The sequence below is a fragment of the Fistularia commersonii genome, chromosome 25 (genome assembly GCF_037954325.1).
Source record: "Fistularia commersonii isolate RoL2024-O1a breed Wild chromosome 25, RoL_Fcom_v1.0, whole genome shotgun sequence".
NCBI lineage: Eukaryota > Metazoa > Chordata > Actinopteri > Syngnathiformes > Fistulariidae > Fistularia > Fistularia commersonii.
The window spans coordinates 2,769,644-2,796,369 of NC_141308.1; the positions used below are offsets into that span (position 1 = coordinate 2,769,644).

At 38.5% G+C, this 26,726-nt stretch overlaps 3 protein-coding genes across 3 annotated transcripts; all 3 read right to left on the reverse strand.

Annotated features, from left to right (window-relative positions):
- Positions 1-260: 260 nt before the first annotated feature.
- plk3 (polo-like kinase 3 (Drosophila)) lies at positions 261-8,417 on the reverse strand. Its single transcript, XM_086171950.1, has 15 exons — positions 8,088-8,417; positions 7,098-7,205; positions 6,860-6,976; positions 6,443-6,572; positions 6,253-6,340; positions 5,702-5,797; positions 5,370-5,565; positions 5,006-5,132; positions 4,678-4,793; positions 4,204-4,324; positions 4,028-4,111; positions 3,420-3,582; positions 2,968-3,097; positions 2,653-2,763; positions 261-2,248 (listed from the first exon to the last, which is right to left on the reverse strand). Exons 1-15 carry the CDS (start codon positions 8,298-8,300, stop codon positions 2,054-2,056), a joined length of 1,995 nt encoding a protein of 664 aa, XP_086028076.1. The 5' UTR covers positions 8,301-8,417; the 3' UTR covers positions 261-2,053.
- A 1,515-nt stretch (positions 8,418-9,932) lies between these two features.
- On the reverse strand, positions 9,933-15,583 carry cacybp (calcyclin binding protein). The gene is made up of 6 exons (XM_086172836.1): positions 15,465-15,583; positions 14,559-14,769; positions 14,365-14,461; positions 12,655-12,754; positions 11,003-11,097; positions 9,933-10,751 (listed from the first exon to the last, which is right to left on the reverse strand). The coding sequence occupies exons 1-6, from the start codon at positions 15,480-15,482 to the stop codon at positions 10,589-10,591; spliced, it is 684 nt and encodes a 227-aa protein (XP_086028962.1). The 5' UTR covers positions 15,483-15,583; the 3' UTR covers positions 9,933-10,588.
- A 2,270-nt stretch (positions 15,584-17,853) lies between these two features.
- Positions 17,854-20,084, reverse strand: mrps14 (mitochondrial ribosomal protein S14). Its single transcript, XM_086172394.1, has 3 exons — positions 19,999-20,084; positions 18,931-19,095; positions 17,854-18,384 (listed from the first exon to the last, which is right to left on the reverse strand). The coding sequence occupies exons 1-3, from the start codon at positions 20,065-20,067 to the stop codon at positions 18,202-18,204; spliced, it is 417 nt and encodes a 138-aa protein (XP_086028520.1). The 5' UTR covers positions 20,068-20,084; the 3' UTR covers positions 17,854-18,201.
- Between the last annotated feature and the right edge of the window lie 6,642 nt (positions 20,085-26,726).

Consider the following 26,726-nt stretch of genomic DNA (forward strand, 5'->3'; position numbering starts at 1 on the left):
AACACAAGAACTCTGACTGATCCATAGAAACTAAAATCAAGCCATTGTAGGGTTACAGTGTCATACTGAGATTATTTTATTCACAATTAGGGATAGAGGTTAGAAATGAAGTGCATTCTAATTCTCAGCTTTTATTCTGTGAAATTTATAAATATCAAACTGAAAGCATTATTCATTAGACGGACAAGATCAAAATCTCAAGACCGTCCTTCAATAAACTTGTGCGACTGACCGGAAGCATAGAGAAAGAGAAGTGAAAATTAGTTTTCAATAAACTTTATTTTTGTCCCATTTTCCCCCAATACATACAAAAACGTGATCGGTTTTGAACATTTCCTTGTGTCAAGACCGTAACTTTTGCACAATAAATAAAAGAAAAACATTTATAAATAAAAAAATAAATAAACAGGACATTATGTGCCAAAAAATAAAGATTCTTCTCTATTGGCAGATGGCTTTCACAATGTTTTTTTTTGAAAAAACACAATACTTGTACATAATACTTGCATTCCAGGTCACAGTTTTTAGGATACAACTCTGGGTTGAGAAAGCAATGTAAACCAAATACAGTACAACAGAATACAATGTTTTCATTTTCTGTAGTAGATATTACTGGAATATACATTTAGGATACCAGTTAATTTAAAAGCTTATACAAGATTGTGAGAGTGTGGCGCTTTGGATTTACTTTTTTTAACATGGCAAAAATCCCCATAAGTAAATCCAACATTAAAAACCCATCTTGAATCTTGTTTGTGTCCAGCTTAACATTCACAAAGGGTTGTTATTGCACGATACGATATCCCTCAGAAAGGCACTTTTATCCCCACCACCCTCAATTGCCAACCAACAGCTGTTTACCAGCACATGTGTAGCACATGCATTCACCTACTCAGTGATTTTAAAACTGAATTTTAAAAGCCAACAAAAGAGAATGCCTTTTGGTTTATAGTTAAAAACAAATAAAACATAAGTGGTCATAAAATATTTTGCTATCTGGATAAATTTACAAAAAAGAAAATTGTGCAAAATTGTGTTGTTCCCATAGCCCCACTGTGTACCACTCAAGTGTAACGGTTTGTAATAACCAAGAAATTTGTGATGGTTGAGCAGAGGAAGCGATGGCTCTCTTCAAACTTTAGCATCACCATCATCAATAAGGCCAGAAATGTTATTTGTTTATGTGAGGTAAAGACCGTAGTGTAATCCTATAGCTGGCTAATATTTGTTTTGGAAAAAGGTTTCTAAAAAAAAAAAAAAAAAAAAAATATGGGTGCACCAAAAGTTCAAAGATGCTAGAAAACCTACTGAGGTTAGGAGGGTCTCTCTCCACTCAAAACAGTTCTTCCCAAAGCATCTTTGCTGCAAGATTACAATCCCAGTGCATATTAACAACACAAATGACCTTGCTGCAAAAACACTTTTTGGAAAACAAAAAAAAAGCATTTCAGTTCTAAGATCTTCAGCTGCAAGCATACAGGACAATTAGTGTTTAGATATTTTTAAGAAATCATGCCGGGGTTTTCAGCTATCAAGAGAAGATGAAAGCTGTAGGATGATTAGAGGCTTGGACACATCTAACCAATAAGCAGTGGTTTTGAGTGAGGGCAGGCATTATTATTGATATTTTAAGAATTTGGGTGTTAATTTAGGCATCTAACTATGGGGATCCATCATTCCACATCCATGAAGTCTCCATTTTCAGGTATTAGTACCAGATAGATGCCTTTGAGGCATCATCCATTGAGGCAGATGCTGCATCAGGCAACATTTCAGACTAATGTTTTCTTTAGGTCAGTCAACTGGAAGATCAGCTACTGAAGCACCCATTCAGACAGGAATATTGCTCTGAAACATGTAGTAGCCTCCCACCTGTAAACTGAACCCCATTTCAACTTCACCTTAAGAAAATATCAACTAGTCAGGTTGCCTGAAAAAAAAAAAAAAAAAAGAAAAAAAAAAAAAAAGAAAAGGGGGGGGTAGGCGCTAACCAGTTGGTTTGCCTTGGAGGCATCTACGACTGAGGCAGCCTGGTGAGCACTGAGCTGTCCTCTCAGGCATCAGCATGGTGTTGGAGCAGATGGACCACATATCTGAGCCGGTGTCTGAGCTCAGAGGTGCAGCCCATCTCATTCAGCATGCTGAGGAGGTAAGTATAGGAGACTCGCTCTCTGGTGATGTAGGTGAGCAGGTAGGAATCAGATGACTTGCACAGGATGATCTTTGTGTGGTCTGTGTAGAAATTGACCTGCGGGATTATAGGGAACATTATAAAGTTGAAGCATTTTGGTAACATAGCAATACAGTTTCTTGAGACGGATGAAAAGCGTAGGATAATCTGGATGACTAATGGTCTAAGTAATCCCAGCAATTGGTAGAGATCATTCCTAATTAAAGGCTATTATAAACAAGGTATTTGCTTCCACCTTAACATGAATCTGGCATTTATAGACTGCTTGAATGAGATGCAATGCAACCAATGTTAATATCAGAAATTGTGTTCGATAATACAACTTTCTGAAGTATACTCCTTTTTCATCTGGTATAGTTATTTAGGATGTCATAATTTCTGAACACAGTTTAGAGACCAGTAGCATGAACTCTTATGCATAAAATGAATCTATGATTTGATTGAATATAATTTATTCCAACCTGCAGAGTGCCATTGTTAAAGAGCATGACAAGGGCATGGTCAGTCTTCACCCATTGTAGCAGCAGAGGAGGAGGACCTGATATTTGCTCCTCACAGTGTAGATCTCCTCCCTAAAAATTAAAGCAGCACAATTTAAGTTAGATATAACATTGTACCTTTCAAAATATTTAGTTCTAAAAAAGGATTTTCAAAAGCCAACAACTAGATTTAAAAAAAGAAAAACAAGCCTTCACGATTACGACATGTAAAAAAAATTAACATTGAATTAATCAAAGACTGCATCATAGTAAAACAATTTATACATTTCCTCTTACCTCCATAAGATTTTGTTCCATATAATTGGCCATTAGCTCAACTATCTGCTTCTGGCTGCGAAGCTGCTCCGGTAGAGAAACCGCAGGGAAAGTAAAGTGTTTGTTGTTGGTCAAGCAGTAATGGACTGTCCTGTGGTAGCGGAAAAAAACAAAACAACCCAAGCATTATTTTTGGACACAAAGTTAGAAAAAAAAAAAAATTACTGAAATTATGGCAACAATGAACAATTTTTAAAGTTACATTGCACACAGTCCTGAATTTTGTACAGAAAGAAACCATATTTTCCCCTGAAGTGGACCCCTGCTGGCTTTCTTTTTTCCTTAACAAGAGGGGCCAGTACTTTTACATTATATACAACACAAGTAGTAGAAAAACAGTGGTAACACAAGCAAAAAAATAATAATTCATGTTTTGCCTCTATACACCAGAAGGTTATAAAAGTGATACTTACTTGCGTTGGTCACAAAGGCTAAGATGTGTTCCCTCATTGAAGAGCACACCGATGCTTTGGTTTGAGAGCTGGTATCCGAAACCGTATTTGTTTGAATAGTCGACCCATTTAGTCACCCACAAGAAGGACTGTGGCCTGGACAAGCAAGGTGGGTTTCTAGAGGCTGGAAAGAAGGAATGTCGAAGATTAGAACATTTGAGAGAAAATTGGATATCTATCTATCTATCTATCTATCTATCATGCATGTTAAAAAACATATAATGCACATTTAAAATTATTTCAAAGAATACCAAGGAGGTTCACCATACTACATGAGTCAGCAAATATTTTAAACATCTGGAGACTGGCAAAGATTTGGCTACTTAAATTTTAATGATTCTGCTACATTCCCAGTGCAATGGGTAGGGAGGAGGAGCAGCAGCAGCTTTCAGCCACTTTTGTGTGGTCAGAGCCCTGATCTCAGATAGAAAGATTATATAAAAAAAAAAAAAAAAAAAAAGGGGGCATTTCCAATAATTGTCTCAATATCTGACCGCCAGAGAAATTAGCCACTGGCCAAAGTGCTCTTCAGATATTTAATGCCCATGCTTGCTCTAAGTATCTCCTACCTGAAGGCATTGAGGCCAAGCAACTGCTGAGAACTTTCATAGCTGCTTCAGCCACAGCTGCTGGAGTAAGAACATCCTCACATGCTAGAGAGAAAACACGGAAGTGACATTTTGATTAAAAAGTGAACTCAACAGACAACAGAATTCAAGAAGTAAAGGGTAGTAGAGGGACCTACGTTCAGTGCTGCTGGCCACTGTGCCCTTGAAAGATCTGGAGTTGGACTTCCGAGACTCCTCTTCAGCCGGAGTCTGTTCCAAAGGCACTGAGCTGACCAACTGACCATTGGTAGAGGGAACCTGAGGTGCACAATCATCTTAAGTACATGTGATGAAAATTAAACCGGAGTCAAAGATCGCTTTAAAATTCAACCTTCCTTACAACAATTATTTAAGATTTGAATTCAGGCTGAGATAAACTGTCTGGCTTCGTTGTGGACAGCTAAATAAGACTTTCATTGCACAGAATGACATTTCCTGACTGTGCAGATGACAATAAACACTTTAAATCCTTGAATGTTAAAAAGAGGCTGCTGAAAGAAACCTCATACAGAAAGGCTTAGACTTGTATTATTGTTTTGTTACTGCAAATATAATGCTCATATTAGCCACTGGCTGTCAAGAAGGGGAATAAAAGAGGAAAAAGGCTGTACCTCATTGGGTCCCACGGTTTTATAGCTGATCTGTCGGTTGATAGAACATTTAACAATGCCCGACACCAGCTTGGAAATATCTTTGTCATCCTTTTCCTCACATGGCATCTTCTCCACTACAACAATATAGGAATATGGTTGTCACGATCATGCTTTTCCAAGAACTTGTAAAATCTCTTCAGGAGGGTCTTAACCGGGACTCCAATATTTTTAAGCCTCAATGCTCAAATTTAAAACATGACATATGCAACATTTAAAACATTTAGAAGAGGGTGGGTACAGCTAAATGAATGAATGGTTTCCACAAGAGATGACTGCTGCTGCTTACCTTTGGCTTTCCTTTTGCCAAAGAGGCTCTTTGCCATTTTAGTGAAGAATTTCTTTGCAGGGCTTGGGGGGTGGAGATCAGGCACCCCCTCACAGCTGCTGGGGGGAAGTTTATCAGGGGTGAAACCCTGAAAAGACAAGCAGACAATGAAAACATGGTCGTAAGGAGAGCCTGCATAAAATGGAGGAAGAGAGCTATAGCCCACAGTAAAGCACTGACGGGCTGCAAATATGCTACAGGTTTCAAACATTTCCTAAAATGCAACACCTCACGTAAGTGTTCTAATATCCAGGTGGATGACATAGTAAATCAAAAGACCTTATCCAAGGTCATTATTTGGAACATCTGTGCAAATTCTGCGTACTTTGAAGAATTCATGACTGAGGATTTGATCCAGGGTCAGTCTGTCATTGGGGTTTTTCTGAAGGATGCCCGAGATGAGTTTCTGTGCAGCAGGGGAAAGGGAGGAAGGCAGGTTGTAGCGAACTTCTTTTATACACTTGTAGGTCTCCTTTAGGTCAAGAGTCTCAAACGGAGGGTTCCCGCACATCAGCGTGTACCTGAATAGGAACAAACAAGGGAAGTTAGACTTTATTCTACTGTGATCCCAATCGGTCACGTTCCTAAACAAATCAAAAACCTGACAATTAACTGTAAAGAATGAACAGGTTACAACAATATTCTTGGAACACTCACATAACACATCCGAGGGACCACACATCCGACTCGGTGCCATGGCCCTGTCTGTTGAGCACCTCAGGGGCCAAGTAGTTGGGAGTCCCACAAATTGTCCTAGGAAAGATACATAAACAGATGATTAATGATTCACGCAAAATCAAGATGATTTGGTTTCTGTTTTGCAGTAGCTCATCCTGTCTGTGAAACAAACATTTTCCGGTTGACTCACTCTTCTGGTATTCCACAGGAGAGTGTCAAACAGGTAGTGAAACGCTACACTCAACTGCCACTTGGAAAAAAAACTGGTTTAGTGAGGTATTTACGGAGAGAGGGCAGTGGGAACAAGGTGCTTATCAGTGACGTAATGGTTTTAGCTTTCCGTTGTATAAGACAAGAGAAGGCGACAAGTTCAATTTTGACAACCTAAATACACCTCTGGAAGTAGTAACAAAAGACAAAATCATCTTGTCAAGAGCGGTGATCTTTTCGATAATTCATTCAGTTTGTGAACCTTGGTCCAGCGGCCAGGACTCTCACACGCTTTTAGAACACGTAAAATAGGAGCTTACTTTTTCCTCTGTTCAACTGTCTCCAGCTTGGCAGCAAGGCCGAAGTCCCCGAGCCGCAGCTCCATGTTTTCATTGACAAAGAAGTTGCCTGAAAGAGACAAACACATTTGTCCAGTCAGCAAAGTCACAGCAGATTCCAGGGATGCTTGTGTGTGCGCAGTTGCTATGTTTCAGGAATACGCGGGCATACCTAATTTGAGATCTCTGTGCAGGATGCCTCGACTGTGGAGGTACTTGAGGCCCGAAATGATCTGTCTGAGATAATATCGCACTTCAGGTTCAGTTAGTGTGTGTCTTGCCTTCCAAATGTGTGCTAAGGACTGTGGAGAGACCGATGTGCAAACAGTCAACCACTGCATCCTTTAAAAAGGACACGATGCAACACACATAACATGACGAGTGAACAAAAATGAGATTGTTAAATTAATTTGTCATTCATCAAGGTGCTTGGGAACCTTAGTCAATAGCAATTTGGCTGTCGGTAAGCTACGTAACATTCCGGAGCAGAAATGTTGGCAGTCCCCATTGCACCACTATAGAGCAACACAAAGCATGCAAACCACATAAAAAGCTGTTTAAACAATTCTAGAAATGTTACAGACGTTACCTTTCGACTGCACAGCTCAAGAAATATGTAAATGTTCTCTTGGTCTTCAAAATGGTGAGAAAATTTCACCACATGCTTGTGTGACAGCGTCCGGTGGAGTTCAATTTCATTCGTGATCTGGAAGATAGAGAAAACCGTCTAACTTCGGGCAAAATGTTGTGCACAGGTTATGCAATGGACTCTGCAAAAAAAAACAAACAATAAAAACGCTATGATACAAATATGTGCCATGATGTACCTTATCCCTCTGGTGCGGTTTGCACACCCTGCTCTGTGGAATAACCTTCACAGCATACATTTTGTTGTTGGAGAGGTCCGTCATCTCATAGCATCGAGCAAAGCCACCCTTGAGGAGGACAAACATGATTAACAGTTGAGTAGCAGGTGGAAACCCGACCACTAGGCTGGCAATATTAAAACATTGCTTCTATGATGAGGCCTTTTATGACAAACAGGGAGGGTGGGGGTGTCATTTTAACACAATCTGTTAATGATCCACCACAAGTAAACGTCCTTTGAAATATACCCAGACACACCAAGATAAGCAAATGTTTGCCATCATTTATTGCAGCTTCCCAGGGGTGATCCCCCTCCCTTATGAGATGCATTTTAAATAAAAAACCACGAACAATGATTTCCATCGGTGGGAATGACACTGTTGGTTTCGAGGAGGAGGGATGAGGCGGACGGGAGCTGCGGCATTTCATTAACCGTGAATTTGAGGAAAAGCTTTCCAGCTCTGCGGCAGGCGGGCAGCAGAGAAAAGATTTGGCCGGATGCCCGACGCAGCGTGGGGATGACGAGCAACATGTTGATGACCGTGGCTTCCACGCATCGTGGGAAGAATCGGTCGTTGAGTGGTCGGGGAAGGGGAAAAAGGGGGGTTAAATGCCACTCGATAGACAACCCGATCGCGCGAATATTCTTGCGAATATTGTCATTTTCTTCGGAGAGAAAAAGAGTGCGCACGACAGCCGGGCACACCTTGCGCCTGATTCATTCAGCCTGTGACGCGCAAAGTGGGGAAGAGGTTGGCCACATCCACCACGAGGTCACCCCCTTCTCCAAATATCAGGTGTTACTCAAAGGCAAATCACCGGCAAATTAACAAAAATCACACATTTTATCCGAAAAGGGAGCGGGGGTGGGTGGGTGGGGGTGACAACCACAAAATCGCCATGTAACGACGGACGATAGGAGGGGGAAAAAAAAGAGCAATTCGCGATACCTTTCCCAAAAGCTTCCCTTTGCTATAGGATCTCCCCGTCTTGGAGTCTGTCACCACCTGGGCCAGCTCTGGTTTGGTCTGCTCGGGTTTATTCCGACTGGTCTTCACCGGGGCGGAGGACTGTGGAGGTCCACGCTCCGTGGGTTTAAATACATCCGTATTCATGGCGTGGCATGAAATCCGCTGCGCCGCTGTGAAACAACCGGTATCCATTTAAGACAAATGTGCAAAGGACCACTTCGTATTCCCGTTCTCTTTTTTTTTTCTTAGTCGCTGATCTGATGGGTTTATAAGTTTCAGCGTCTTCCTTCTTAATCCATCTGGCGTGTCTGGACACGGCTCTCTCCGGCTATATAGGCGAGCCGTGACGTCACAAGGTGGAGGCGGAGTCAAGGTGGCGCCGCACTGGTGGAGAAACTCCTGACGATTTGTCCAGACAGATATTTCATGAAAAATTGATCAAGGATATAAGGGGAGACAAAAAAAATAAAATAACATCACCTTATCGCACATTATTTCTGCGCTGCTGTGTGACGTAGAAACAGCAAAGTAATAAATTCTAAAATTATATTAATTATAAAAAAAAAAATAATTTTAATGTTTAAAAAAACGCAAGGCTCAGACAGATTTTTTTAAATGAAAAATTGATCAGGGATATAAGGGGATACAAAAAATAACATCATTTTATCGCATATCATTTCGGCGCTGCTGTGTGACGTAGAAAATGCAATGCAAATTTATTCATTAATTTGAATTGATTATAAAATTATATTAATTATAAAAAATAATTTTAATACAAAAAAAACTATGCACAGACAGATGTTTCCTGAAAAATTGATCAGGGATTGGAGGGGGAAACAAAACAACATCACCTTTTTGCATATAATTTTTACGCTGTCGTGTGATGTAGAAAATCCAATGCAAATTAATTAATTTGTTTTGATTAATTATAAATTATATTGATTATAAAAAAATATTTCAGCGCTATGCTGACACATCCACTTATTAAGTAGATGTCTGATATATCTGATTTCGTTGTGAAACTGAACAAAACATCTAATTCTTGTCAAAATCTCAGGTCGTTAACCATGACCTGGATGATTAAGAACCTCCATGGGCAATGCTTTTACACTGACATCCAACAGGACATGCGTTATACTGTACTTGAACAATTTTCATGAAAAAGATATGAGTTTTTGAATACAAGACAGGCCGTTATCCTCAGAACCCTCTCAGAAAAAAAAGGAAAAAGAAACACTAAAATCACAAAATAATGATAAAATAAACCTCGAGACCTTAACTTAAAATCAATGTATTGCTGCTGCCACCTAGTGGGTCTCATTCTTACTGGTTAATGTCAGCAACCCTGAGGAAACAGTTGGATAAAAAAAAATTGTGTCTTTCCATTGATACCTTAGTTACACTATTTGTGGTATTCTGGCTTTGCCAGATTCATTTAGTCAATCTTGTAAGAATATACACCTTTTTCGGCAGGGCAAGAGTGTATTTGGCACGGTTAAAGGCCCAGGCTAATATATTCTCCTTATATTGTACCAAAATAAAGAGAATATCAAGGTTCGACAGTAGTATACCATTATATAGCTGCTCTAATACTGCCCCACTGTGAGTTTGTAGGTTGCTTCTAAAAACCTGCAAAATGGAAAAGTAGTGCAGCTAAGGACAGATACATATTTTTAAGCCATGCCGACAACGTGATAATACTGGGCATCCCTATAGGCATCCCTATTTTACAAAAAATACACAGGGATGATTGGTTTATTTGTTATTTAACAATGAAAATGTTAAGATTTGCAAACCAGAAAGAAAAAAAAAAAGGCACCAGACTTGGCTCAGACTTGGCTATATTTGTGAGAGCTGCTTTGGGAGGGAAACAAACATGTACTATTGTGACACATCTGTAAATAAAAGAAAATGATGAATAGCTATAACAAATAGTGGAGGGAAAAATCACAAAGAACAGTGTAACTGTGACAACAGTTTGTATAGAGGCAATGGTCATATAACAGGAATTACAAGGAATGTGTTCAAACGATGCAAAAAGTATGAATACCTACACTAATAAAGTTCACTGTAGGCACGTATTTTTACAGTGAAGACATTGATACATAGGTATTGCTGCGACCTACATCCCAAAAGTTTATGGAATGAAAAAACAAATAGCTGTGACTTTGCAAAAGTAGGTTTACTTACGGCGTAAAGGTTGCCACCTGGTGGACAACAATTGTATTTCTGTTTGAGATTTTTCCATTAACAATTTCATTGCTCTCTTGGGGCAATGAAGTCTCATGACCGATTATTGGTAGAATGCTTTCACATCAAAACACTCTCTACTGTGTGGGCTGCATTCCAAAACACCTTATTTAAGACAAATGATTCTCATTTCTATATTAGCAGGTATCAAACATGTTTGCCACTTTAGTTGCCAGTTTCTCTTACAGCTCTCCCTTGATTCAGAAGTAAAAGAATCGGTGACTGTAAGTTTATAAATCCATCATGTCTTCTCCTCTTATTTTCTTTTCTTGAGATTCAGTCCAGGCTTTGTTGATGGTCCTCTTCATCTCATCATCCCCCTCTGCATAGATTTTCTTCAACATGTTCATTAATCCCTCACTAGGATCTGCATTCTCATCAAGATTTGGTTTTCTGTTGAAAAAGTAACAGGAGAGGGGGTTTGAGGTTTAATCACAAAACACGCACATAATTTGTAGTATTGTAGTAGTAGTATTACTTGCAACAGTAGTAGTAGTAACAGTACTGTAACTTACCATATACATTTTGGAAGTTGTGCAAATCTTTTGTACTACAAATACATTTGTGTTGCCAATGTAAATATGTACTTAGTGCAAACTTTTTGGGTTAAAATGTATACAACCTCCAGATTTCTTGGAACTTACTCTTTGTCTTTACACTGTTTCTCCAACTTTGTTAGACACTCCCACTTCTTGGTGGACTGCTTCTTGCACAAGATCAGGACCATGTCGGTTTTTATCTGTATTAGGATGAACAGGTGTTTAAGGTTTTTTCGACACATAAGCCTGCAAACTAACCCACTATTAAAGTGAAAGTCAAGATAGATAGATTTCTCTTGATGCTCAAAGTAAGCAACTAGGGGACAGAAACCCAGCCTTGGAAATATTGCAGTAAGTAAAACAAATGTCCAGGTTCCACAGCAGAATTAATCTTGGTGGAAAATCACAAGGCGTGGGAGAGTGTAATTTGAAATTCTAAAGAAAAACATGAAATGTATAAATCTTGAAACTTTTTGATTTTTCAAGAAAAATGAATGAATAGAACTGAAACTATTTGTTTGGGGCCCATAGCTCGTCTGGTTGCTGACAGACCAAAATAAGGTTAATTCTATAGAAAGCAGAAGCTAAAAAAATAATTTGCAGGAATTCCTCTAAACATGTTTTACTACAGTGCAATACAAATTCGTATTTGACAAGTCTTATTTGTATTTGTTTGTTGTGGTGAATTTAGGTAAAACTAGTTACAACCTTTAAAGAAAGAAAACCCTAGTGAAACTAGCAGGAAATTACCAAAGAGAGAACATGTCATGCTGTGAAAATTTTCAAGACATACTGTGCAAATCGACACTGGTTTTAAAATTAAATCGGAAACTGATCTAAAAATTAGCAAACTTATGTTGTTGTATAGCACATCTGGCATCTGACATAAAATGGCAATGTTGATATCATGATGTATAGTTGAAAAAGAGCCCCTAATACCAATTATTTTGTTACTGGGAATTTTGCTCCATTTCACAGCGACTGCTGCAGTTTTCTCATTCCAGTGTTTACAAAGCCAATGTCTCAGTGATGTATCTGCTAGTGCTGAACATCCATTTCTACAGATTGCCTTTGACAGCATCCATTAAATGGGTACGTTTCTTCTTGAGCTGAAAGTTCCTGCCCTGTCTTTAAAAGTATGGATCACATTTATCTTCCACAATACAATCTAGCATATACTTTACAATACACTAAAGGGATTCTATGCACAGAAACAACAACCTGAAATATTGGTGATGGAAACACAGACATTGCTGAAACACATACAAGTGGTGATGTATGGTATATCTTACATATATCAGCTTTAAAACTACAGAGGCTGTAGAGGGAAGTCATTCGTATGATGATCAAGTGATTTCACATTTCACTATGTATTATGTGTGAATTGTGTACTTTTTCAAATGAATTTTTTAAAATATACACGCTTTCTTTCCTGAAATGATATTCCCATTTGACTTTCTGATAACAACGAATCATAAAGGGTTTTTAACAAAATTAAATCAATAAATATTTTTCTAGCTCTCGTAATCTTACCAGATTAAACTGCAAAAACCCTGAACCTCCCTACCGCTAAACTAGCATTTAACCATTATTCAGAAATAAACTAGTCATTTAGTGAAGAATATATATGGTTGGGCCATTTGTTGCTTCCCATTGTTGAAAATATTGCAGTTGAGTTTATTGGCTCAATGTCTATATGTTTTAAATATAACAAAATGCATAAAAATACAATCCAACATTGAATATGTTGCTGTCACCTTTGTGTAGCTGTTCTTTTCATCAATTGGATATAGCATATTGAGGACTGTCATTTGGTGATTTTTCCCAGCAAGATCCTTGACAAGCACAGTAAATGACCTGCAAAGACAAAAGTTAACATAGTTTCATGGTTAGTGAGGCCTGACCAAAAACAAGCACTGCATCAGGGGTTGGATGGTTGTAGGAAATAGGTCACATTTCATTTTCAGCTCAACAATTAGGGAAAATATGCGTTGCTAAGTTATTACAAATTGGCTTTTGTGGTCTTTAAAGATATTACAGGAAGTCTCATATCCAAAGCTAATTTTATACTCCTCGGTTTGCATGGAGAAGATCTTAATGAAGCAGTCATTCAGTAGCCAGTGGAAAGGAAGAAGTAAATAAAATCAGACATGACTACAGTATGTTCTTCTACATGAGAGAAATATGGATTTGGCGTTATCAGTGTGTGTCTACTTGTAGTATGAAAAATGTATGCTTCATGATGGCTTCTTTAAAAAAAGACATAACCAGCACATGGAGGAAAGTCACTATACTATACAAACAACATTTCAACAACCTCTCTATGCAAACTCTCGAGAGGCGGTACAGTTATAGTTAAACATATGCTGTGGAAGGTTTTACCATATGATTTGATTGTCATGGTGTGTTATAATACCACCTTTCAAAACCCTCTAAGGCAGGGATCAGGCACCTTTTTGAGTGGGAGAGCTATAAAGCCAAATATTTCTAAATATATTTCATTGAGAGCCATATAGTATTTTTAACGTGTAATAAATTAAATATGTCTTACTTTTAATGCGACCTTTGGTGCTGCATGAATTTGTTCGAAGTGTCGCTTTATATTTGACCGCTTCATCGATGCAATTTTATCATTGCATATTAGACATATCGCAGATCCTGCTCTCCCCACAAATGCAAATTCCTCTGTCCACGCAGCCTGGAATGCACGGTAATCATTGTCTTTTTTTCTTTTTGCCATATTTTCCGCTAAAAGGGTTGAAGCGGATAAACTAGTTGGCTATCTGAAAAAAATTGATTTCTTCACCTTTACAATGACCCAGACATGCTAGGAAGCCATCAGTTCCTGACCCGAACAACAGGTGACCCGTGAAATTTATCTTCAAAACTCATTTCTGTTAACTTTAAAATGACACAGTATTATGAAGAAATATCACAGGTATTTTAAAATCAGTTCCAAACTGTTTTTTTTTTAATCTCAAAATTGTCTGGGACCCATATGTGTCAATGGAAGAGCCATAGGTTCCCGACCGCTGCTCTAAGGGAAGGTTTTTTTTTTTACTTGGTTTGATTAAATAAAAGCGATTCTTAAAATTCATCAATCACAAAAACATGTAGTAGAATTTGAAGACCCATGATAAAAATCTTGGGTTACATGTACTTGATAGTAAGATACTTTGTTTACAAAGAATCCATTTTAATATACCAAATAAAGAACCCCTATTAATGCCAAAGCTTTTTTTCAAGTTGTGCCAATTCAAACAACACAATTACAGGATCTGACACAGAAGACTTTGCTTCAAATATTCTTGGCCAGAATTCTATCAAGATAAAATTTCCACAATTATCTCTTCTTTAACAAATGTTCATCAAACCATAAATTTAGGGGATGATCCTGGCGGTGACTTTTGTGAAATGTATAAACCCTTCAAGGTACCTGACACTGACCTGGTTGGCCATGACCTTACCTTTCTTCAAAATTGACCTCCACATTTTCTGATGGAATCTTATGCACATCTTTCAACGTAAGGTAAATTTTCACAAACTTCTCGGACTGGTCCCAGGCTGCAATTCAGATGAAAAGCTATTACTAAAAGTTGTTATGTAAAAGGAATTTGAAAGAACAAAAATGCATCAACTTAACAACAAAATGACATTTCACCATAGTTTGTGATCTTGACGGTGTATGTTGTCTTGGAGGTTACAGCAGGGGCTGCCTCTCTCTTCTCCTGTTGCTCTTTCTGTTGTCTCTTTACTGTAAGCTCTTTTTCAACTTTCTTCAGCTCCTGCCTCAGCAGCTCCTGCACCCTCTTCCTCTCTGCCTTCTCCAAGAGAGAGCTGAGCTCCTGCACGTCTGCCTCCAACTGGTTGATCTGTTACAGAGAAATAAGACACTTAAAAAAATCTCTGGATAAAACATCCTACCAAGAGTTTGATTGAAAATTCATGCCAGAAGTTTTCTCAAAACCAATTTTCTTGCGGCATTATATGTGGTTAATATTACACGCGGATTATGATGCTCAACCACCCATATAGAATAATATAACGTATGGCATGCAATGTAGTAAACCATCATCTGAATTAACATTGTAAAATGGTCAAGTCAAGGGTATTATTATACCTCAATGGCAGCCTGTGCAAACAAGAGATGTCTGCCTGATGCAATTTAAAACGTGAAACCACGTTTTCCTTACAATCATCTACAATTTGCACCGTCATATCCGCCTGCATATTCCCTGATGATTTAATATAAGTGACACTTCCAGTTTCTTTGGATCTGTTCTTTTGTCATACTTGATCTAAGATGATAGGAGTTAACATTTTATTCCCAAGAAGTGAATCTGATGGCCATTTAAACCCAATTATTCCGAGGAATGGGATACAAATAATGTCTGAGAAACCGATAGCTTTCTTCACATCGACCGGGTGTAACCTAGAACGTTCTGGTTAGTTGACCAAGTGGTTCCCTTCACATTGTCTCTATCTAACGTATGAAAATGAAAGTGTTGCACAAATAGCTTCATAATGTTTCAATTTAAATTTAAAAAAATTAAAATACACAATGTACCTGCTCGGTCCGATCCATTTAGGCCGTGTATGAATCAATTGTGTTTATCCGTGCTCCGTTTTGATAGCTTCTTTGCATGCTAAACAGCCTCTCCGCTCTGACGCAGCATCGTTTTCTTCTCTTCATTACAAAATGTGGCGGTTGGCGATGAAGCCTGTGAGCTCAGTACCGCCACCCACTGGACGCGGTTGATGCACACAAGCAACCAGTCATGGAAATGTTATGAACCCGCCGTCCACCACTATTTCCGGGATTGTAGGGTGAAGAACATAATCTACAAAAAGTGATTTCTGTTTTTTTTTTTTACCTGGATGACGTTGATTCATATCAATGTACAGTGAGGCAAAAAAAAGTCAGCCACCGATTGTGCAAGCTCTCCCACTTAAAAAGACAAGAGGCCTGTAATTGTCATCGTAGGTACACTTCAACCGGTAGAGACAGAACAGGGGGAAAAGAATCCAGGAAATCACATTTTAAGTCACATTTGTAATGAATTGATAAGTAAATCCTGGATAAAATAAGCATTTGGTCACCTACAATCAAGCAAGATTTCTGGCTCTCAGATGTGTAACTTCTTCTTGAAGAGGCTCCTCTGACCTCCGCACGATACTTGTATTAATGGCACCTGTTTAAACTGGTTATCAGTATATAAAAAATGCCTCCACAAACGGAGTCACACTCCAAACTCCAGAAACAAAATTGTAGACCTGCACCAGGATGGGAAGACCGAATCTGCAATAGGTAAGCAGCTTGGTGTGAAGAAATCAACTGTGGGAGCAATTATTAGATAATGGAAGACATACAAGAACACGAATAATCTCCCACGATCTGGGGCTCCATGCAAGATCTCAACCTGTGGGGTCAAAATGATCACAAGAACCGTGAGCAAAAATCCCAGAATGACATGGGTGGACCTAGCGAATGACCTGCAGAGAGCTGGGACCAAATTTACAAAGCGTTAGTGTTAAAATAATCGCCTCAGTCATTTGTTCAGATTTTTCAGGAAACACAAAAAATTGAACCATTTGACACACTCTTGAAATAGGCAATTTCTACTAAAGGGGTAGAATGGCACAATCTGTGTAACTGAGGATGTAGGCAATGTTGCCAGAGGTGGTCTGCATCATTAGATGATTTAGGCAAAAAAAAAAAAAATTGTAAAAAAATGACCTGGGCGATTATTTTAAGAGGGTGACGAAAGGCTGCCAACAGTAACACAGTACGCTGCCAGGGACTCAAATCCTGCAGTGCCGGACGTGTCCCCCTGCTTAAGCTAGTACATGTCCAGGCCCGTCTGAAGTTTGCTAGAGCATTTGGATGATCCAGAAGAGGATTGGGAGCATGTCCTATGGTCAGATGAAACCAAAATAGAACATTTTGGTAAAAATGCAACTAGTAGTGTTTGGAGGAGAAAGAATGCTGAGTTGCATCCGAATAAGACCATACCTACTGTGAAGCATGGGGGTGGAAACATCATGCTTGGGGGCTGTTTTTCTGCAGAGGGACCAGGGCGACAGATCTGCGTAGAGGAAATGATCAATGGGGGCAGGAATGGTGAGATTTTGAGTGAAAGCCTCCGTCCATCAGCAAGGGCATTGAAGATGAAATGTGGCTGGGTCTTTCAGCACGACAATGACAGCATGACAACATACCGCTGCTCGGGCAACGAAGGAGTGGCTTCGTAAGAAGCATTTCAAGGTCCTGAAGTGGCCTAGCCAGTCTCCAGATCTCAGTCCCACAGAAAATCTTTGGAGGGAGTTGAAAGTCTGTGTTGCCCAGCGACAGCCCCAAAACATCACTGATCTAGAGGAGATCTGCATAATACTATAGTGCCAGCAACAGCGTGTGAAAACCTTGTGAAGACTTACAGAAAACGTTTGCTCTCTGTCATTGCCAACAAAGTATTGAGATGGACTTTTGTTATTGACCAAATACTAATTTTCCACCATCATTTGCAAATAAATTCCTTAAAAATCAGACAATGTGATTTTTCTGGATTTTTTTTCTTCCTTCTGTCTCTCATAGTTGAAGTGTACCAACGATGAAAATTACAGGCGCTATCATCCTTTTACGTGAGAAAACTTGCACAATTGGTGGCTGACTAAATATTTTTTTGCCCCACTGTATATAGTTGTGAATCTTCAATGTGTTCTGATACCAGACTTATGAGTTATGATTAATGCAATAATTCTTTTCAATTATGTGTACAGGGATTTGTTGAGAATCATTTTTTAAATGTACAACTTTCAAGAGTATTTAAAAATGCCATGGCATTATAACAATGCCTCATGATTTTGTATTGATCTACGCCAAATATCTACTGTACTGGCTTGTTTCCCATTGCACTCTAAAACAATAAATAAAAAAATCACAATAAACAGAACAGTCATTTACTTTTAAATGTATTAAATAATTTTGTGAGACGTTGCATGAACATTTCTGAAGTTACATCACATTTTCTTGATCTTACATATTTATAACATAGCAACATAAGGTGAACAGTACTTGAATAAATCAACAGGGCATTTACATTCATTTCAGGATGAAATAAAAAGCAGTGTTTTTAAAAAACATAGAATATGATGCAATGATTGTGACTCATACAAAAGAGCATCTCAGCTGTCACCTGGTTCTGTAATCCCCCCTCTGTAAGACCCTTGACATTGAATGGTCATAAGACAGGGTATGATAATGTTTTGAAAATACTCAATGAAACCAACATCCGCTGGACCACAAGTCACCATCTTGCCCTGAGAATACCAGACATCTGGTTGTGGTCAGCTAGGTGACGGAAGACGATACGACTGAGGCGCCACCTCCGCTTTACTCCTCTGGGGCGGGATGTCATCACACACCTGTTGCGAATTCTCACAGGACAGCTGTCTCGTGGTAATGCTGCAATTTCTTTATCTGCTACCTCCTGTGGACATTTTAGAGGTGATCATTTTTTATTTGTAAATAAAGATTCTATAAGTACATTTGAAAAACTGCCTTAAAGATATAGAACTGCCTGATTTTTTTTTTTTTTAAATTAGGCGGATTTCCAACTACAGGTTTTCTGTAAGTCAATCTATTGCATTCTGTCCTCTGTGACAAACATCCTGAAACTGTTACCAGGAATAACAAACAAAAAAACAAATAGAAATAATAGCAACACATGTAACCATGCATTTAGTTGTGGACATAAATTCAATACCGTACACAACTGTGCCACTCTGTCATCTAAGTTGATAGAGGGAATATTCCCCATCATTGAAATGTGCCAAATACAAATCATGATATAACCGCACAATCCCTTGGAAATTTTATCACCGTTGAAATGAGTGCCAAACTGGAGACTTTATTGACCCACTCTAATGGTACCTCAGTGAATGTATAATAATACATTCATTCATATACAGTCATATAGAAAACATTACACAATTTGTAACTCACAAGTCGAAGCCAAAAAAAAAATGCATTCTACCTGAAGCTCTTTTGGTAAGATTGTGTTCTTCCTCAATGCATTTATCCGTAGCCGCTCATCAGCGTAATCAAAGGCAATTTGCCTTCTCTTGACATCTCTCAGCATTCTCCAGTCGACGTAATACCCCCTAACCTGCCCAACAGCACCCTGGCATGTCCTCAGGAACTGCAAACAGATTTTCAGATGTTAATCTCAAATTCAATACCAGAATGCTGACATCAAGTGTGTTGCACAGTGCTGTTTCTGCTATTTGTAAAACACCCTGATGGATTCTGAACAGTGGTAACATCTCTCCTCCAAAGTGTCTCTCTTACAAAATGGATGGCAAAACTGAATTAGGTTCAGTACTTAAATGGGTTCTCTACAGTCAAACAAATATGCCACTTTCTTTTGTGCCTCCCCTTTTGTAGAACAACTTTGTAGAGCTTTAAAATGGCTAGAAAAACCTGAAGCATATTTGCAAAGACAGAATATTATACAAATTAGTCTTATATTTTCCTTTTGGTAATAAAAAAGGAGGCTTAAGAGTGATTGTATTGTTATTTAATAAATATTTAAATAAAAAGCCAGCTGGAGATCACGCACAAAGACTGCACAGCAATATTACAATCCCATTAGATATTTTTTTCTCTAAGAAAAATTAACAGTATTCTTCAAACTGACATCTACCAACTAACTTTCTCTGACAGTCGACTTCCATACAGGGCATAGTGACGCTCTTTAACCTCGGACTAGCAATGTACTTCAGCCAATGCCATCATATTTCTACAATTAAGACATGTATTTGTATAACTTGTGTCCCTTCTTAGATAAAACACACCTCTGGACTGAAAAGGACATGCAAAAAAAATGTTTTTTTTCTTTCACATATATTTCGTTCACGACGGTCTTTAAACCAAGATGCGTTAGCTCAGCATTAACTTCATATGGGATTAGCAAGGGGAAACAAAAGTCAACAACCTCATTGTTTCTTCCTCCATCATCGTCAGTTTACTTTGTAAAGCTCAAACACACAAACCCGCGGTGGTGTGGGATGATAGGGTTGAACAAAGTGTAATTTCAAATTACCTGCTTCGGAGCACAGACCGCTGAATAAAGCGTCTTAACCCCAAAAGTCGCAATTCTGCAGGCTGCCATGTTGAGTGAGTCGAATTCATTCAAGAGACAACGAACGATGACGGATAAGAAACCATGACGCCGCCTGTCGACCGGGAGGAGAGAACTCGGGACATACCGAGTGAGTCACAGTCAAATTTTGTTTTTAGATTATTTAAAAACTAGCTGAATTCTCTATTGAATATAATAATCTAAAATTCATTATGTCGTTTTCACTCGCAATATTACTTCATTGGCGCTGAGACTTGGTAATGAATATCAAATAGCATACGCAACCTCTTGAGGAAAACAACAACTCATCATTCATTTGTAGATAGAAATGATGTTGAAATGATAGTATGTTCGAACGCTAATTTTCACAAATTTAAAAATAAACCATTAGGGTATTTGAACCGACATTTAAAAACCAACTGGTTTGAAAAAATTGTAAGCCTTTGCTATAGCCAGTAGGTGGCATTGTTAACCTGTGGAAATCAGCTTCCGCAGTCCCTGGCACTGACAAACTATCACTCCCTCTCATGGAACAGGAGCCTGATTTCGGAATTTTACTTTTATTTGGCTGGGTAAAACTGTTTAGGCCTCAGTATTTTAATTAATCACAAACACATGTGATTACGTGCATTATTTAGTTTGATGGTTGTTATATGGGCTATTTGTGGCAACATGTGGCTGAGTACATCAAACCTAAAAACACAATACTCAAGATGAAAATATTGATCGTTTATCATTATCCAGGTTGAAATGTCACAAAAGTCTTTCAACCCCATTTAGTTGTATACAAAGTCATCAACCTCCAAGAAGTGTTCAATTCCATTTGCCACATTTGGAATATATGTAGTGTTTGACACGTACGGACAGAACTCATATTATGACAAAATACATTTCCGTCTTAGTGCTGGATAGGATCATTGTTTAAAGTCGCTACAAGACTATTCAGGGAACACTATAATTTCTTCTTTATATTCCCTCCCTTATTTAGTAATGTCAAAAGTTTTAGAAAACTTGAAAGGGCACCTTCACTGCTTCCATATTGTAAAATTTATGATAAATGTCAGGCTGTCAGCTCCCTCTAGCAAGACAAAAGGATTCGCTTTAACTGCTAAATAAACCTTATATTGTAAATAATGGCTCATTTTCTGCATAAGTTGTATAAATTTCAGTTACTCTAGATCAGTCAACCATGACACATGCATGTATTTTTAAACACTAGAATCCTTTATTACACATGAGTCTTTGATCAAAGCATCTATCATCCTAATTCTTAGTATGACTACTGCTGCAGCTATGTTGTTTACCACTGCAAGAGACAGCCAATATTGTGTGTCATACCAATTTAATTTAATTCACAATGGCAATGTGGAGCACTTGTTAAGATTCAAGATTCAAAGTGTTTATTGTCATATGTGCAGTCTGGAAACATGTTTCCCTGTACAATGAAATACAGAAAAAGAGCATTTGTGAGAAATGTCCTTGAAATACATTACTAGTGCTAAAAACTGCTGAGCCACAATGCAGCCTCTTGTGACAAAGCCTCAAAGAAGCAACTAAATATAACAATGTTGACACTGTGCTTTATGGAGGGAATTAAAACCTTTGACAGGATTGTTGCAAATGTCTATGTGATTGATAACTGATCTGTAACTCAGTGACACAGCAGACAAGCCCCTTCCATAAAACGAGCATGATCAAGGGGGCGAGGTTGGGGGAGTCCAATTTTATGGTGGCAAGTTCACAAAAATACACCAGAATCAGACCTATCCTATTGACTTATATGAATCCTCTTAAATATTTGATGATTAGGTGGCTGAGATTCTTTTGTGTGATGGGAAAGGTTCTATCTGCATTTTGTCACTGTAAATTAAACGCAATGCTAACATGACAGAAAACATTTGAGAAGCAACAATTAAGTAATTCAAAGCTGACATTTTAGAAGTTGTTCCATTTTTAAAAATTCTATTGGGAGTGAAGTAATTTAAAATTACAATTTGCAATCAATGCCACTCTAGCTTTCATTTTTCAGGAAATACTCAAAACTTGCCGGAAAATTTGCGAAAAGGCTTTCTGTTTTTCTGATTTTCATTACATAGTGTAGAGGACCACAGTAAAAATAACATGATTTAGATGTCACGATGTACAGTATCTCAAGTTCCTCAATCATAATAAGCGCTATATTTCATATCTATTAAAAAGAACCAACTTACTAAAAATATTACACTGTAGATTGTGCCTCAATCCAAATATATCTCTAAAATTAGACCTCAGTCTTGCACAAAACCCCATTAAAAACATTTTATACATTTATAGAAATTTGGAAAAACCAAAACCGACACCAATCACATACACCAAGTACTTTTGATGAAGATCATCAACCAGAAATAGGTTCTGGCACTCGTATAGTGCCTTTTTCTTAAACTGTGGTATTGTTTTGTTTGAGTCAGACAAAAGTAAGCTTCAAGGCAACAGGAAAAGAAGTATCATGTCCTTGCTGATATATAGTACTTTAATGTTTGTGTCTTACACCTTTGACATGGATGACAACCTTAAGGTACACCTGAAGAATAAACAGTCTTTTTTTTCTAAGAATGTCACCCCAAAGCCAACAAAGCCTTAGCCATTATGGTGTACCACTTGACCGGGGACACGGATCAAATAAGACACTTATAAATTGATATGAGACACTAAAAGAAATAGAAGTTCAAAATGTGTCAGTAAAGATGAACAACCCCCCAACTTTGCCTCTTGAAATAATTCAATATCATTTCAGTGCCAAAGTACTCAAGGTGACTCTGATTACATTCACAAATCTACCCCTTTTGTATGTTGGACTATTTGAAGGGCTTTTGAGCTCTGTTTCCCTCAACTGACATATAGAATATTCTGTAGAAATCTATACCTTATAATACGAGGCATAATTTGAAGGGAATTTGACATGGAAAAAGGAAGTGCCTCATTATAGAGGAATACTTTGCTTATGGTGGCCCGGATTTTTTAATTTTTTTTTAGATCATATAACTTTTTCAGGATTTTATACAAAAATTTATATTATTTATATTTTTTAATATTTTTATCATTTTGATACAAATATATGTTATTCTTTTTAAAGTAATAATTTGAACTATTTCCATTTTACGTTTGGAACTACAGTAACATATGAGGGTTGTTTGATTGTAAGTTTACAACAGTCAATAAGATGTGTTCTATGAGAAATATATCAGATATTCCATTCAGATCAAATAAACTGCTTATTAAAAAAAACCTCTCCTGGAAGAATGACAGATCAATTGTGAAATTAAATATGTTTAATAGAGTAACGAGCAGCATTTACTTCATCAATTTCTCTCCACACCAAATTAATCATAATTATGATTGTAAAGTAAACTGTAGCTCTTGAAAGAAGTAATAAAATTATAAAAACAACAATAATATACAGCTTCCATGATGCTATAATAAAATGGAAACAACATTTGCTTTGAAGAAAAAAATAAAACTCAGACATTTCCTGTCTTTCTGACTCTGGATAAACTACATTACTTGCTTTCCTAAAGATGTCACTCACGTCAAAAGTAGTGCCACTGTTTTCATGGATTCAAAATGTACTAATTCTACTACGAATATCTCAAACTGTAATAACAACGAAAGGAGCCAAGCACATGTTATAGTATTTAAAAGTGCCTTCATAAATCAGTGACAGGCAAACCATTCATGCTGGATTTTTGATCATGGAAAAATCATGCAGCACTGCAAGTATATTTAAATACTTATTCTATAAATGTCCCCTTTGAGACACAGCAAAAGAAAATCCCTTTTTGGAATAATTTGCTTCAAAAATATTTAGGATGAATGAGCTTTTTTGTACTGCACTTTTAGTGAACCTTTATTTTATATGTACATTATAATTGCTTCATCACATTATCCAATCTGACCATCCTCATAGTCTAGTACTTGTACATCGACAGAAGTTATGGAGGACTAAATCAGCACTCTTGGCTGATGCAATACCTTTAATGGCATGTCAGCATGGGAAGTCTCTGTGCTTAGTAATCAGTGTCCATTTGAAGCTGATACAGCTCATTTACTGAGAGGCCATGACCTGACTGACCTGCTTTCCAGACCTCAGGAATGTTTAGTAATCCCCAAGGAAAGAGAAAGGAGGAAGAGTCCATGGTCAGATTCATGGCACGCAGGCAAAAAGGTAAATATACTGAAATGAAAAAAAAAAAAATATGAACAAACTAGTGCTAAAAGCCAAATGCTGTTTCCTCAGAAATTGGAGATAGATCATATTGCCAAACTTAGAGGGCCTAATATTTCCAGAAATGTAAAGATATAGAGTAGGCCTGGCCAACCTGTGGCTCCTGAGAGCATGTGGCTCTTTGCCTGGTTTCATGCAGCTCTTATGTTCATGTCAAATTTTGTGTTTGTGTGTTATTTTTTATAGTACGTGCATATCACGTGCACGAGCGTTGATGCAAATGACTTGGAGGGAAAATTGTTGAATAGTGTAGGCCTACCAAGTTCACTCTCAAAATGGTAGGGCAAAAATGCACAGCAAAATGAAAATAGAAAGATGAATACAGGATGTTTTTAAAGAGAGGGAGGTTTTTTTTTTGTTGTTGAACGTAATGGCATACCATTCTGCCTTATATGTCAGGCATCATAAATGTATTTCAAGGCTTCACATCCTCTCCTGGTAGATATGCCAATTTAATATTATCATTCACAATATAGTAATAGTTTGAACTGTGTCTTCAGCTCTTCAAATAAAACTGATGAGTCCCGTGTGCAGGTATTCTGAATTCTCTCATGCTCTACCAAGAAGAACATTTTCATAAAACCAAGAAGTGCTCCCCTCAGACATATGCACCATTTGTGTGAGTATAATGATGCATTAAATCATGAGGAGAAACATATGCTTTGCAAAAGCTTTACATTTGTTACATTACAATGCAATGATAAGCATGAAATAAAAAGTAATTTGCCATTATGAGATGTTTGGAATAGCGTTTGCATAGTAGCAAATACTTCTTAGATTAGTGAATACAGTAATAAGCTTGAATATACGAATGATACCATCATATTCAGTACATAAATCCATCCATCCATCTTCTGTCGCTTATCCTACACTCAGGGTTGCGGGGATGCTGGAGCCTATCCCAGCTGTCATCGGGTGAGAGGCAGGGTACACTCTGGACTAATCGCAGGTTCACATACAGAGAAAAACTACCATTCACTCACTAATTCGGTCAATTTTCCCAATAAACTTGCTGCATATTTGGACTGTGGGAGGAAACCAGAGAACCCGGAGGAAACCCATGCAGACACACACACCCACACACACACACACACACACACACACACACACACACACACACATAAATGTCAACAAATATATTTGTATCTTTAGCAACAGTTTGCTAGCTAATTACTGTCACATATGTGTCGATTGTAGTTGAGTAAATGTTATCCATCCATCCATCTTTTATTGCTTTTCTGGAATCAAGTTGCGGGGGAGGCAGCTGATGCAGAGAGGCCCAGACTTCCCTGTCCTCAGCCACTTGGTCCAGCTCTTCTGGGGGGGGGGGGGGTCCTGGGGTGTTCCCTGGCCAGCCTAGAGACAGCATGTCCTGTGTCTTCCCCCTAGGCATTCTCCTGGTTGGACATGCCTGGAACACCTTATGAGGGAGCAGTCCAGGAAGCATCCTACCCAGATGTCCAAGCCACCTTATATGACTTCTCTCCACCAGGAGAGGCAGCGACTCTACTCTTGAGTTTCTCACCCTGTCTCAAAGGGAAAGCCTAGACACTCTGCAAGTGAAACTCATTCCAGCTGCTTGGATCTGTGATCTTCCTTTTCCTTTCCTCACTCGTGACCATAGGTGAGGGTTGAAACGTAGATCAACCAGTAAATTTAGAGCTTTCCTTTTTGGCTCAGCTCCTTCTTCACCAAGGACAGACGGGTGAAGAGTCCACATCACTGTCGTCACCACGCCAGTCCCTCTGTTGATCTCCTGTTCCATCCTTCCCTCACTCGCAAACAAGATGCTGAGATACTTAAACTTCTTTACTTGAGGCAGGACTTCCTCCCCGACCCAGAGTGAGCACTACAACTGTTTCTGTCTGAGAACCATTGGTCTGGATTTGGAGGTGCTAATCCCATCCTGGTCGCTTCCAGTGAGAGCTTGACATCATGGTCCGATGAAGCCAACAGAACCAGATTATCTGCAAAAAGCCCAATCCTGAGGCCACCCAAACTGGGTTAGGGTTAGGGTGAAGCTTAACCCCTCAACACCCTGGCAGCCCTGACAGAGTCCAACTCTCACCAGAAACAAATCCAACTTACGAATGGCAATGCGGACCATACCTCAACACACTCATACAAGGACTGAACAGCCTGCATTACAGGGTCTGGTGCCCCATACTCCCGGAACACCCCCCACAGGATTCTCTGTGGGACGCAGTTGAATACTTTCTCCAGGTCCACAAACACATGTAGATTGGTTGGGCAAACTCCCACACACCTCAAGGACCCTGCTGAGGTTGTACAACTTGGCCCACTGTTACATGGCCAGGACGAAAACCACATTGCTCCTCCCCAATCTGAGGTTCAATGACCTGTCAAACATCCTCTCTGGCACCCCTGTGTAGACTGTTCCATGGCAGTTGAGGAATATGATCCCCTT

Excerpts from the sequence above, each read along its gene's own strand:
- plk3 (XM_086171950.1), bottom strand. The coding sequence starts at position 8,300 with ATGGATACCGGTTGTTTCACAGCGGCGCAGCGGATTTCATGCCACGCC. Across the intron at positions 4,325-4,677 it reads AAACCGTGGGACCCAATGAG|GTTCCCTCTACCAATGGTCA; the intron begins GTACAGCCTTTT and ends TGTGCACCTCAG. Across the intron at positions 3,098-3,419 it reads AGCCTTTGTGACCAACGCAA|GACAGTCCATTACTGCTTGA; the intron begins GTAAGTATCACT and ends CCGCTACCACAG.
- cacybp (XM_086172836.1), bottom strand. Across the intron at positions 14,462-14,558 it reads CGTCAAGATCACAAACTATG|CCTGGGACCAGTCCGAGAAG; the intron begins GTGAAATGTCAT and ends TCTGAATTGCAG. Across the intron at positions 12,755-14,364 it reads GAGGTCAATTTTGAAGAAAG|GTCATTTACTGTGCTTGTCA; the intron begins GTAAGGTCATGG and ends TTGTCTTTGCAG.
- mrps14 (XM_086172394.1), bottom strand. The coding sequence starts at position 20,067 with ATGGCAGCCTGCAGAATTGCGACTTTTGGGGTTAAGACGCTTTATTCA. Across the intron at positions 19,096-19,998 it reads CGGTCTGTGCTCCGAAGCAG|TTCCTGAGGACATGCCAGGG; the intron begins GTAATTTGAAAT and ends ATCTGTTTGCAG. Across the intron at positions 18,385-18,930 it reads TCTTACCAAAAGAGCTTCAG|GAGGTAGCAGATAAAGAAAT; the intron begins GTAGAATGCATT and ends AAATGTCCACAG.